At 39.0% G+C, this 15,344-nt stretch overlaps 1 protein-coding gene across 1 annotated transcript in view; it reads left to right on the forward strand.

Annotated features, from left to right (window-relative positions):
* Window positions 1–1,525: 1,525 nt before the first annotated feature.
* LOC135508801 (Golgi phosphoprotein 3-like) overlaps window positions 1,526–15,344 on the forward strand; it is a 33,310-nt gene continuing 19,491 nt past the window's right edge. Inside the window, exons 1-2 of the mRNA XM_064929043.1 lie at window positions 1,526–1,962; window positions 12,763–12,894. Coding sequence (XP_064785115.1) covers window positions 1,735–1,962; window positions 12,763–12,894 — 360 coding nt within the window. The 5' untranslated portion in view covers window positions 1,526–1,734. The remainder of the gene's footprint in view (window positions 1,963–12,762; window positions 12,895–15,344) is intronic.

Here is a 15,344-nt window from a genome sequence, read left to right on the forward strand (position 1 = left end):
CATATACCAGGAGCTGTGCCAGGCCACGTCTGTTGACTCATCCAGCTGTAACAGACATATACCAGGAGCTGTGCCAGGCCACGTCTGTTGACTCATCCAGCTGTAACAGACATATACCAGGAGCTGTGCCAGGCCCACCACGTCTGTTGACTCAACCAGCTGTAACAGACATATACCAGGAGCTGTGCCAGGCCACGTCTGTTGACTCATCCAGCTGTAACAGACATATACCAGGAGCTGTGCCAGGCCCACCACGTCTGTTGACTCATCCAGCTGTAACAGACATATACCAGGAGCTGTGCCAGGCCCACCACGTCTGTTGACTCAACCAGCTGTAACAGACAAATACCAGGAGCTGTGCCAGGCCCGCCACGTCTGTTGACTCATCCAGCTGTAACCGACATATACCAGGAGCTGTGCCAGGCCCCACCACATCTGTTGACTCAACCAGCTGTAACAGACATATACCAGGAGCTGTGCCAGGCCAAGTCTGTTGACTCATCCAGTTGTAACAGACATCTACCAGGAGCTGTGCCAGGCCACGTCTGTTGACTCATCCAGCTGTGACCATATAATTCACTGGTATGTGAAGTGGTAATTGTTTCAAAACATCTCCTGCCATGTCACTAATGCGTCGTGAAACAGTGTTGTTTGATGAAGGCATTGTCTGTTTTTCTGTCCTTTTCCCCAGCATTGTCCCAGCCATATCTGCGGCAGCAGGAAGAATGAAGTGCTCCACAAGAGTTTGGGGCTTGTCTGTCCCAGCCACTCGGTAGCTCACCATATAAGACGTTTCTAGCCCCTCCTTATTAATGGTATCTGTTGATTTTATACATGTCTAACTACTCGGAAGTCATCTTAATTCTCGCTCAAAAAACTCCCGTGGCTTATTTTTCAAATTGGCATGTTTTGTTTCTAAATGTTTGCGCAAGAGTGAAGGTTTGAGATAGTACTTTTGCACATAAAACACACAATGGCTGAGGAAAGGCACTACTCTGAATATAAGTGAACCCCAAATCAATGTAGTTCTCATCATATTTGAGTGGCTAGGACAGACAAGCCTCATACTATTGTGGAGGACTTGGGTCCAACGTCCCTGTCTGTTGTTAGGTGCTCTCCCGGGTAAGGGGGCAGTAGCTCTTCCGCTGCATAATTCACAATTGTCAGTGTCCATGCTAGCTGGGCTAACAACAAATGTAGAATTACTAATGCTAGCATTGGATGTGCTCTGGGAAGCAGAATAACTTGTGTCGTCGACAGGTACAGTAGCAGTACTACCAGTAGAGTTGGTATGCGTCTCTATGGATGCGGGCCTAACTAAATGGACTGTTTGAAAATATATATATATTTTTTTTTTTTACAAAGAAATACAACTTTTTTTGTGTAAATGTGAATCACATTTTTTGTTGTTGTAGTTTTTCATTTTTATCGTACCCCGAACGGCATTGCCTACCCCAGTTTGGGAATACCTGCTCCAGTGCCACATTCACTGCTCTCGTTATCACCTGCCGCCATATTGGATCAACTCCCAACGGAAGAGGAAGACAACTGAAATGATTATGTCTCCTCCTATTCGTTGTAGTATAGTTAAAACCAGGGTTAAAAACCAGACGTCGGTAGCTGTATGTATCGGGATAAACATTTGAAGTGGTTTATAATATCGGTCAGTGAGAGGACGAAGCGAAGGGTTTCGTCTTTTGGAGGGTTTTATTTTTTTTAGGACTTGTTGTAAATATGACTTCCCTGACACAGCGGAGTTCGGGCCTAGTGCAGAGGCGGACCGAGGCCTCTCGTAGCTCTGCCGCCGACAAGGACCGAGGAACCGGGGATGAGGACTTCGACACCCGCCGCCGCGGAGGAGAAGGAGAGGAAGAGGAGGAAGAAGAGGATAAGGCAGACTCCAAAGAAACTCGACTCACATTGATGGAAGAAGTGTTACTCTTGGGATTGAAGGACCGCGAGGTATAACTTAATAACATGTATTATTTTTTTTTATTTTTTTTTACAGCTAAAACCATATTATAGTATTTAGCTGGTTAGGTAACGTAAGTTAACGCTACTCAAAGATCTCATAAAATGTACTAACAGGTGCTAACAGGTGCTATCTTCATTTTGTCAACATCGAATGAATGCTAATGTCAGCTAGCTACAATTGTTTATTTATTTCACCTTTATTTAACCAGGTAGGCCAGTTGAGAACAAGTTCTCATTTACAACTGCGACCTGGCCAAGATAAAGCAAAGCAGTGTGACACAGACAACAACACAGAGTTACACATGGAGTAAACAATAAACAAGCCAATAACGCAATAAACAAGTCAATGACACAGTAGAAAAAAGAAAGTCTATATACAGTGTGTGCAGAAGGCATGAGGAGGTAGACAATAAATAGTAACTTGAGGGGGTATCCCATGAAGGAAGCTAAATCTACTCTGTTTTATTTTCTAAAGTTAACCAGTTTCTCTTAGCTTCACAGCTCAGGCCTCTGCCTTGATGATGATGATGATGTATGTTGTTCGGCTTGTAATATAGAAGGCAAACCCCGTTTTGGTCATTTCTGGTAGCTATGTAGCATACCACTGCTGGCTTGCTTCTGAAGTTAAGCAGGGTTGGTCCTGGTCAGTCCCTGGATGGGAGACCAGATGCTGCTGGAAGTGGTGTTGGAGGGCCAGTAGGAGGCACTCTTTTTCCTCTGGTATAAAAAATATCCAAATGCCCCAGGGCAGTGATTGGGGACATTGCCCTGTGTAGGGTGCTGTCTTTCGGATGGGACGTTAAATGGGTGTCCTGACTCTCTGAGGTCATTAAAGATCCCATGGCACTTATTGGTGTCCTGGCTAAATTCCCAATCTGGCCCTCAAACCATCACGGTCACCTAATAATCCCCAGTAACTATTCCCCAGGTTGTTGCTGTAAATGAGAACGTGTTCTCAGTCAATTTACCTGGTAAAATAACGGAGAAAAAAAAGAAGAAAATGTCTTACAAATTTAATCGCAGCATGTTTTTGGACTCATTCAGCAGTTTTTACTTTTTTTATTTTAACTAGGCAAGTTAGTTAAGAACAAATTCTTATTTTCAATGACGGCCTAGGAACAGTGGGTTAACTGCCTGTTCAGGGGCAGAACGACAGATTTGTACCTTGTGAGCTCGGGGGTTTGAACTCGCAACCTTCCGGTTACTAGTCCAACGCTCTAACCACTAGGCTACCCTGCCGCCTCTACACTCTAACCACTAGGCTACCCTGCCGCCTCTACACTCTAACCACTAGGCTACCCTGCCGCCCCTTGCTTAAGTACAATACCATTGGAAATGAATGTTGAATGTATCCCTTTAAACTTACAATTGGAATTGATGCTTCCTGTTGACAAGACATGTTGATAAATATCCCAATCCAAACACAGTTTTAATGTGTCCGAATCAATAACCAATATGCACAAACAGTTTGTTTATTGAAAACCTAGAACATAGTGTATCTACATGTAACGGATGTGAAACAGCTAGCTAGTCAGCGGTGGTGCGCGCTAAATAGTGTTTCAATCGGTGACGTCACTTGCTCTGAGACCTTGAAGTAGTGGTTCCCCTTGCTCTGCAAGGGTCGCGGCTTTTGTGGAGCGATGGGTAATGATGCTTCAAGGGTGACTGTTGTTGATGTTTGCAGAGGGTCCCTGGTTCGCGCCCGGGTCGGGGCGAGGGGACGGTCTAAAGTTATACTGTTACATACACGTGCAACAATAGTAATCATATTTAATCATTAAGGGAGCACCTTAGAACCTACACATGCAAGGAAAACCCTGATGCTTTGAAAAGTGACATTACGTCGATGATATCGATTAGGGGGGAATCAGGTTGTACACGCTGTTAAAACGAACACAACATCCCTGGTTAGAGCACAACCTGCAGAAGACATCTAGCCACATTTTGAAGTGTTGCATTTTGATTCAAGTAAGTGTAACGCAATATATATATTTTGTTAATCACTTCCATCGATGTCACACTGAAATCAATAGAACGAGGGGGCAAACGTTTGTGGGGTAGTGCTGTTTAAACTAACGCTATTCAAAGACTACACAGGAATGTGGAATAACATATACATGGTTGGTTTGATGAGAATTTACATTAGGCTTATATCTATATTTAGGAAGGTTGCTTTTTGCGGGGGGGGGGGGTTGTCATCACGGAAAAGGTAACAATCCACTTTTTTTCTGTTAATGAACTTAACCTATATGTCCCGTTGTGATTCGTTTATCAACAGTGACTCGTTTGGCTGCTATTTTAAGTGATAGTTTGATTGTCAAATCCATGTATTGGTGTATGGCCAATTTACTTTTATAGAGAGACAATTTTTCCATGCCATTTCATTAACTCTACGTTCTGAGTGTGTGACGAGGTGGGTTCTGAGTGTGTGACGAGGTGGGTTCTGAGTGTGTGACGAGGTGGGTTCTGAGTGTGTGACGAGGTGGTTCTGAGTGTGTGACGAGGTGGGTTCTAAGTGTGTGACGAGGTGGGTTCTGAGTGTGTGACGAGGTGGTTCTGAGTGTGTGACGAGGTGGGTTCTAAGTGTGTGACGAGGTGGGTTCTGAGTGTGTGACGAGGTGGGTTCTGAGTGTGTGACGAGGTGGGTTCTGGGTGTGTGACGAGGTGGGTTCTGAGTGTGTGACGAGGTGGGTTCTGAGTGTGTGACGAGGTGGTTCTGGGTGTGTGACGAGGTGGGTTCTAAGTGTGTGACGAGGTGGGTTCTGGGTGTGTGACGAGGTGGGTTCTAAGTGTGTGACGAGGTGGTTCTGAGTGTGTGACAAAAATCAATGGTAAAAAAAACAAATATATTTATGTTTCAATCAATCAATACATCTTATGTTACAGTGATGAGTATAAACTATTATACTCACATCTCCAATCTGAGGACAAAAGGATGTGTAATTCCACTACATTTTATGGGATGAAAATGCAAGTTTGTTCTGTACGTTTTATATGACCCCCTTTACAAACAGGCCCATTTTGTTTTACCACGTTCTTGCCTGCATACATCTTTTACACGTCTCGTGTGCATGCCGCCGTTGCCGGGGATGAGTGGTGGTGTGCAGTTGTGGGTGGGGTCTATTTTAATAAATCCATTGAAGAGACAGCATAAAAAAATAAATATTAAAGATTCAGCATGAAAAATAAATATATTAAAGATTCAGCATGAAAAATACATCTATTAAAGATTCAGCATTAAAAAATAAATATATTAAAGATTCAGCATTAAAAAATCTATTCAGCATCAAAAATAAATCTATTAAAGATTCAGCATTAAAAAATAAATATATTCATAATTTGTTTCGGTAGGTCCTAAGAAACATAAGATTAATGTATTTAATTTAACAAATATAGAATAGCATATTTTAGAGTTTTATTTATTATTATTTATGTTTTCCGAGTCTGTACAGCCATGGCTGCGCCATCCAAATGAAATCAATATTTCGTTATTTTGTTCATTAAACAGACCCGGCACACCTACCCGATCAAAGTCAAGACACTAGGGCTGTCCCTGACTAAAAAAAAAATAGTAGTCAATCGAAAGTTGTCAATTCTTGGTCGAAATGTTTTAAACTTGTTTTTAATAAAATCAAGGATATATGCATTAAGCTTGTCTGATGCTTTAAAGACAATGAAATAGACAACACTTTCTTTTTAACGGTGATGCTTAATTCAAAACATCCACACGCATATTAGAGCTCATGCATATGAGAGAAGAAAAAAAAGATTTTAAATCGTTATTATCCCGTTGGTTATACAATGCATAGCCTATTGCATATTAAGCACGGCAGAAAAAAAAACCCAAAATAACTGATTTTTAAGATGTCTTTTCATTGGTCTAGCCTATATTCCAAAATTAAACCAATTGCCTTTTTGAGAGTAGACTGTTATTATTGTGCATTACTGGATGGACTTGATTACCTTGTGTTACGCTCCACGTTCTATCCACGGGTCTGGGAGAGAATGTATAGGCTCTGGTGGTTCACTGATTGTGCATGGAGGTTTACAGAGTTAACCTAGAATTAGTGAATTTGTATTTGAATGGGACTTATAAGCATATCTAGTCTGATAAATGAACAAGCCTACAGCCAGATAACATACAGTATCTAGTCTGCTAAATTAACTAGTCTATAGTCAGATAACATACAGTATCTAGTCTGATAAATTAACTAGTCTACAGTCTATAGTCAGATAACATACAGTATCTAATCTGATAAATGAACTAGTCTATAGTCTATAGCCAGATAACATACAGTATCTAATCTGATAAATGAACTAGTCTATAGCCAGATAACATACAGTATCTAGTCTGATAAATTAACTAGTCTACAGCCAGATAACATACAGTATCTAGTCTGATAAATGAACTAGTCTACAGTCAGATAACATACAGTATCTAGTCAGATAAATGAACTAGTCTACAGCCAGATAACATACAGTATCTAGTCAGATAAATGAACTAGTCTACAGTCTATAGTCAGATAACATACAGTATCTAGTCTGATAAATGAACTAGTCTATAGTCAGATAACATACAGTATCTAGTCTGATAAATGAACTAGTCTATAGCCAGATAACATACAGTATCTAGTCTGATAAATGAACTAGTCTACAGCCAGATAACATACAGTATCTAGTCTGATAAATGAACTAGTCTATAGTCAGATAACATACAGTATCTAGTCTGATAAATGAACTAGTCTACAGCCAGATAACATACAGTATCTAGTCTGATAAATGAACTAGTCTACAGTCTATAGCCAGATAACATACAGTATCTAGTCAGATAAATGAACTAGTCTACAGCCAGATAACATACAGTATCTAGTCTGATAAATGAACTAGTCTATAGTCAGATAACATACAGTATCTAGTCTGATAAATGAACTAGTCTACAGCCAGATAACATACAGTATCTAGTCTGATAAATGAACTAGTCTACAGTCTATAGCCAGATAACATACAGTATCTAATCTGATAAATGAACTAGTCTACAGTCAGATAACATACAGTATCTAGTCTGATAAATGAACTAGTCTATAGCCAGATAACATACAGTATCTAGTCTGATAAATGAACAGTCTATAGCCAGATAACATACAGTATCTAGTCTGATAAATTAACTAGTCTACAGTCAGATAACATACAGTATCTAATCTGATAAATGAACTAGTCTATAGCCAGATAACATACAGTATCTAGTCAGATAAATGAACTAGTCTACAGTCAGATAACATACAGTATCTAATCTGATAAATGAACTAGTCTACAGCCAGATAACATACAGTATCTAGTCAGATAAATGAACTAGTCTATAGTCTATAGCCAGATAACATACAGTATCTAATCTGATAAATGAACTAGTCTACAGTCAGATAACATACAGTATCTAATCTGATAAATGAACTAGTCTATAGCCAGATAACATACAGTATCTAGTCTGATAAATGAACTAGTCTATAGTCTATAGCCAGATAACATACAGTATCTAGTCTGATAAATGAACTAGTCTATAGTCTATAGCCAGATAACATACAGTATCTAATCTGATAAATGAACTAGTCTACAGTCAGATAACATACAGTATCTAATCTGATAAATGAACTAGTCTACAGTCAGATAACATACAGTATCTAGTCTGATAAATGAACTAGTCTATAGTCAGATAACATACAGTATCTAATCTGATAAATGAACTAGTCTACAGTCAGATAACATACAGTATCTAATCTGATAAATGAACTAGCCTACAGCCAGATAACATACAGTATCTAGTCTGATAAATGAACTAGTCTATAGTCTATAGCCAGATAACATACAGTATCTAGTCTGATAAATGAACTAGTCTATAGTCTATAGCCAGATAACATACAGTATCTAATCTGATAAATGAACTAGTCTACAGTCAGATAACATACAGTATCTAATCTGATAAATGAACTAGTCTATAGCCAGATAACATACAGTATCTAGTCTGATAAATGAACTAGTCTATAGTCTATAGCCAGATAACATACAGTATCTAGTCTGATAAATGAACTAGTCTATAGTCTATAGCCAGATAACATACAGTATCTAATCTGATAAATGAACTAGTCTATAGTCAGATAACATACAGTATCTAGTCTGATAAATGAACTAGTCTATAGCCAGATAACATACAGTATCTAATCTGATAAATGAACTAGTCTACAGTCAGATAACATACAGTATCTAGTCTGATAAATGAACTAGTCTATAGTCAGATAACATACAGTATCTAATCTGATAAATTAACTAGTCTATAGTCAGATAACATACAGTATCTAATCTGATAAATGAACTAGTCTACAGCCAGATAACATACAGTCTATAGCCAGATAACATACAGTATCTAGTCTGATAAATTAACTAGTCTACAGCCAGATAACATACAGTATCTAATCTGATAAATGAACTAGTCTATAGTCAGATAACATACAGTATCTAATCTGATAAATGAACTAGTCTACAGCCAGATAACATACAGTATCTAGTCTGCTAAATTAACTAGCCTACAGTCTATATCATAGTCAGATAACATACAGTATCTAATCTGATAAATGAACTAGTCTATAGCCAGATAACATACAGTATCTAGTCTGATAAATGAACTAGTCTACAGCCTATAGCCAGATAACATACAGTATCTAGTCAGATAAATGAACAGTCTATAGCCAGATAACATACAGTATCTAGTCTGATAAATGAACTAGTCTACAGCCAGATAACATACAGTATCTAGTCAGATAAAGTAACTAGTCTATAGTCAGATAACATACAGTATCTAGTCTGATAAATGAACTAGTCTACAGCCAGATAACATACAGTATCTAGTCTGATAAATGAACTAGTCTATAGCCAGATAACATACAGTATCTAGTGTGATAAATGAACTAGTCTACAGTCTATAGTCAGATAACATACAGTATCTAGTCTGATAAATGAACTAGTCTATAGCCAGATAACATACAGTATCTAGTCAGATAAATGAACTAGTCTACAGCCAGATAACATACAGTATCTAATCTGATAAATGAACTAGTCTATAGTCAGATAACATACAGTATCTAGTCTGATAAATGAACAGTCTACAGCCAGATAACATACAGTATCTAGTGTGATAAATTAACTAGTCTACAGTCTATAGCCAGATAACATACAGTATCTAGTCAGATAAATGAACAGTCTATAGCCAGATAACATACAGTATCTAGTCAGATAAATGAACTAGTCTACAGTCTATAGTCAGATAACATACAGTATCTAGTCTGATAAATGAACTAGTCTACAGCCAGATAACATACAGTATCTAGTCTGATAAATGAACTAGTCTATAGCCAGATAACATACAGTATCTAGTCAGATAAATTAACTAGTCTATAGTCAGATAACATACAGTATCTAGTCTGATAAATGAACTAGTCTACAGCCAGATAACATACAGTATCTAGTCTGATAAATGAACAAGTCTACAGTCTACAGCCAGATAACATACAGTATCTAGTCAGATAAATGAACTAGTCTATAGCCAGATAACATACAGTATCTAGTCTGATAAATGAACTAGTCTACAGCCAGATAACATACAGTATCTAGTCTGCTAAATGAACTAGTCTATAGTCTATAGCCAGATAACATACAGTATCTAGTCTGATAAATGAACTAGTCTATAGCCAGATAACATACAGTATCTAGTCTGATAAATGAACTAGTCTACAGCCAGATAACATACAGTATCTAGTCTGATAAATGAACAGTCTACAGTCTATAGCCAGATAACATACAGTATCTAGTCTGATAAATGAACTAGTCTATAGCCAGATAACATACAGTATCTAGTCTGATAAATGAACAGTCTACAGCCAGATAACATACAGTATCTAGTCAGATAAATGAACTAGTCTACAGCCAGATAACATACAGTATCTAATCTGATAAATGAACTAGTCTATAGTCAGATAACATACAGTATCTAGTCTGATAAATGAACAGTCTACAGCCAGATAACATACAGTATCTAGTCAGATAAATGAACTAGTCTACAGCCAGATAACATACAGTATCTAATCTGCTAAATGAACAGTCTATAACCAGATAACATACAGTATCTAGTCTGATAAATGAACTAGTCTATAGCCAGATAACATACAGTATCTAGTCAGATAAATGAACAGTCTATAGTCAGATAACATACAGTATCTAGTCAGATAAATGAACTAGTCTACAGCCAGATAACATACAGTATCTAGTCTGATAAATGAACTAGTCTACAGCCAGATAACATACAGTATCTAGTCTGATAAATGAACTAGTCTATAGTCTATAGCCAGATAACATACAGTATCTAGTCAGATAAATGAACTAGTCTATAGCCAGATAACATACAGTATCTAGTCTGCTAAATGAACTAGTCTATAGCCAGATAACATACAGTATCTAGTCTGCTAAATGAACTAGTCTATAGCCAGATAACATACAGTATCTAGTCTGCTAAATGAACAAGTCTACAGCCAGATAACATACAGTATCTAGTCTGCTAAATGAACAAGCCTACAGCCAGATAACATACAGTATCTAGTCTGATAAATGAACTAGTCTACAGCCAGATAACATACAGTATCTAGTCTGATAAATTAACTAGTCTACAGCCAGATAACATACAGTATCTAGCCAGATAACATACAGTCTACAGCCAGATAACATACAGTATCTAGTCTGCTAAATGAACAAGTCTACAGTCTATAGCCAGATAACATACAGTATCTAATCTGATAAATGAACAGCCTATAACCAGATAACATACAGTATCTAGTCTGATAAATGAACTAGTCTATAGTCAGATAACATACAGTATCTAGTCTGCTAAATGAACTAGTCTATAGCCAGATAACATACAGTATCTAATCTGATAAATGAACTAGTCTATAGCCAGATAACATACAGTATCTAGTCTGATAAATGAACTAGTCTACAGTCTATAGTCAGATAACATACAGTATCTAGTCTGATAAATGAACTAGTCTATAGTCTATAGCCAGATAACATACAGTATCTAATCTGATAAATGAACTAGTCTATAGCCAGATAACATACAGTATCTAGTCTAATAAATGAACTAGTCTATAGCCAGATAACATACAGTATCTAGTCTGATAAATGAACTAGTCTATAGCCAGATAACATACAGTATCTAGTCTGATAAATTAACTAGTCTACAGCCAGATAACATACAGTATCTAGTCTGATAAATGAACTAGTCTATAGCCAGATAACATACAGTATCTAGTCAGATAAATGAACTAGTCTATAGTCAGATAACATACAGTATCTAGTCAGATAAATGAACTAGTCTACAGTCTATAGTCAGATAACATACAGTATCTAGTCTGATAAATTAACTAGTCTACAGTCAGATAACATACAGTATCTAATCTGATAAATGAACTAGTCTACAGTCTATAGCCAGATAACATACAGTATCTAGTCTGCTAAATGAACTAGTCTATAGTCAGATAACATACAGTATCTAGTCAGATAAATTAACTAGTCTACAGTCTATAGCCAGATAACATACAGTATCTAATCTGATAAATGAACTAGTCTATAGTCAGATAACATACAGTATCTAGTCTGATAAATTAACTAGTCTACAGCCAGATAACATACAGTATCTAATCTGATAAATGAACAAGCCTACAGCCTATGGCAAGGAGCATAGCTAGATAACATTCAGTATGTAGGATCAATTTTATATTCTGAAATCCTGAAATACATTTTCATCATATCCTGTTTCTTTACACCTACCTAAAATAAATAATGGGTTTATTGTTCTGGTTTATATTTAAATTGATTTATTAGTAAAGTTCTCATTTACAACTGCGACCTGGCCAAGATAAAGCAAAGCAGTGTGACACAAAACAACAACACAGAGTAACACATGGAATAAACAATAAACAACAACACAGAGTGACACATGGAGTAAACAATAAACAACAACACAGAGTTACACATGGAATAAACAATAAACAACAACACAGAGTTACACATGTAGTAAACAATAAACAACAACACAGAGTTACACATGTAGTAAACAATAAACAACAACACAGAGTTACACATGGAATAAACAATAAACAACAACACAGAGTTACACATGTAGTAAACAATAAACAACAACACAGAGTTACACATGGAGTAAACAATAAACAACAACACAGAGTAACACATGGAGTAAACAATAAACAAGCCAATAACATAAATGTAGATTTTCCAGAGGCTTCTATGTTTGGAAGCCTGGAGATACTAAACGTTGTTTGTTAATTTAACGGTCAATTACCCTGAGACCGGCAGTCAGACAATAGCCGACTGACAAAATGTAATTATCGCCACAGCCCTACACTCATAGAATAAATGCTGGATCTGGGGTCTCTGTCAGCAGTCACACGGGCATTAGTCTCCTAAGCAGCAAGCTGACCGCTTTCTGTCTCCTGACCTGCTCAGTTACTGTTTCGGACCACCTGGTGACTAAACAACTATTGATTTAGAACCAGAGAGAGAGAAGGCCACAGGATGGCTCGGTGATCTGCATGCTCTCTCACACACACACACACACACAGTGTCTTCTCTCTGTGTTCAGGACTACATGTTGTTCTTGAACAACCATCTCGTCAGGCCTGTGTTGCAGCTTGCTTACACACACACTCACCCCCTTTCCTTCTCTCTCAGGGCTACACGTCGTTCTGGAACGACTGCATCTCGTCGGGGCTGCGTGGCTGCATGCTCATAGAGCTGGCCATCAGAGGACGACTACAGCTGGAGACCTGTGGCATGAGGAGGAAAAGCCTGCTCGCCAGGAAGGTAGGGAATCCTGACCAACTGACCTCTCTTAAGTGGCGGCAGGTAGTCTAGTGGTTAGAGAGTTGGACTAGTAACCGGAAGGTTGCAAGGTCGAATCCCCAAGCTGACAAGGTGAAAATCTGTTGTTCTTCCCCAGTTAACCCACTGTTCCTAGGTCAGTTAACCCACTGTTCCTAGACCCACTGTTCCTCGACCAGTTAACCCACTGTTCCTAGACCCACTGTTCCTCGACCAGTTAACCCACTGTTCCTCGGCCAGTTAACCCCCGGTTCCTAGACCAGTTAACCCCCGGTTCCTAGACCAGTTAACCCACTGTTCCTAGACCAGTTAACCCACTGTTCCTAGACCAGTTAACCCACTGTTCCTAAGTCAGTTAACCCACTGTTCCTAGGTCAGTTAACCCACTGTTCCTAGGTCAGTTAACCCACTGTTCCTAGACCAGTTAACCCACGGTTCCTAGACCAGTTAACCCACTGTTCCTAGACCAGTTAACCCACTGTTCCTAGGCCAGTTAACCCACTGTTCCTAGGCCAGTTAACCCACTGTTCCTAGGCCAGTTAACCCACTGTTCCTAGGCCAGTTAACCCACTGTTCCTAGGCCAGTTAACCCACTGTTCCTAGGCCAGTTAACCCACTGTTCCTAGGCCAGTTAACCCACTGTTCCTAGGCCAGTTAACCCACTGTTCCTAGGCCGTCATTATCAATAAGAAGTAGTTCTTAACTGACTTGCCTCGTTAAATAAAGGTAAAAAATAAAAAGTATGTGTGTGTTGCTAGTGTTGTGACTTTGGCTATGAAAATTCAAGATCATTTACTGATGAAATTGCTCTTATTTAATTAATTTGGTTTCCTATTCAAATTAATCTGAGGGGCACCGTTTAAGGGTTTTGATATAGAGAGACCCCTTGAATGAATTCCTATCAGTAAGTTACCATTTAACCTGTTATACCATTTAATCCTATATCAACAATAGTCCTAATCAACAGTCAATTTATTCTCATTCTGAATGGTCGTCGAGCTCTCAGATGAGATGGGTACAGGTGTCTTAACAGACCCAATGGAATGCGGTACAATCGCTGACGTGGGGAACTCTCCAGATCAATGGGATAGTTTGATGTAGCCTACTGACAGGCAGAGTACAGGCAACACCTTAACAGGGCTTTGGAGAATTATAAATTCTTATTTGTGAGAACAGGAAGTGCTGAGAGACCACTACATCAGTAAAACTTCAGTCGTGAAACTAAAATCAAGGGTTAACATGCCCGGTTACAGGTTAACACCCGCTGTGGACAATATTGATTATTGATATGTCAATCCAACTAACAGTCTTACAGTACATTTTTATTTGGGGGGGGGGGGGTGCTCTCTTTCTCAGACTCAGTCCTCAAATCTGTTCAGTCCAAAGATTGTTGCTCTGCCAAGTTCCTCCCAGGTGACTCTTCTGTCTGAGGTGGATAATTTGTCCTCGATCTGAGTTTTGGGTTTCCAAGGAGATGAGATCATTTGTCCCACGGATGTGGCCTTGCCTTAAAGAACTTGATTCTAGTTTCTGGTTAGTAGACTCACAGATGGTGGGCTCTAATGGCCGGATAGTACCATTTAGTACCTCCTTATAGTACCTCCGGATAGTACCATTTAGTACCTCCGGATAGTACCATTTAGTACCTCCGGATAGTACCATTTAGTACCTCCGGATAGTACCATTTAGTACCTCCGGATAGTACCATTTAGTACCTCCGGATAGTACCATTTAGTACCTCCGGATAGTACCATTTAGTACCTCTGGATAGTACCATTTGGTACCTCTGGATGGTACCATTTAGTACCTCTGGATGGTACCATTTAGTACCTCCGGATAGTACCATTTAGTACCTCCGGATAGTACCATTTAGTACCTCCGGATAGTACCATTTAGTACCTCCGGATAGTACCATTTAGTACCTCCGGATAGTACCATTTAGTACCTCCGGATAGTACCATTTAGTACCTCCGGATAGTACCATTTAGTACCTCCGGATAGTACCATTTAGTACCTCCGGATAGTACCAGATAGTACCATTTAGTACCTCTGGATAGTACCGTTTAGTACCTCTGGATAGTACCGTTTGGTACCTCCGGATAGTACCGTTTGGTACCTCCGGATAGTACCGTTTGGTACCTCCGGATAGTACCGTTTGGTACTTCCGGATAGTACCGTTTGGTACCTCCGGATAGTACCGTTTGGTACCTCTGGATAGTACCGTTTGGTACCTCTGGATAGTACCGTTTGGTACCTCTGGATAGTACCGTTTGGTACCTCTGGATAGTACCGTTTGGTACCTCTGGATAGTACCGTTTGGTACCTCCGGATAGTACCGTTTGGTACCTCTGGATAGTACCGTTTTGGTACCTCTGGATAGTACCGTTTTGGTACCTCCGGATAGTACCGTTTTGGTACCTCCGGATAGTACC

This window comes from Oncorhynchus masou, chromosome 1 (assembly GCF_036934945.1).
Source record: "Oncorhynchus masou masou isolate Uvic2021 chromosome 1, UVic_Omas_1.1, whole genome shotgun sequence".
In the NCBI taxonomy this organism is placed as follows: Eukaryota; Metazoa; Chordata; class Actinopteri; order Salmoniformes; family Salmonidae; genus Oncorhynchus; species Oncorhynchus masou.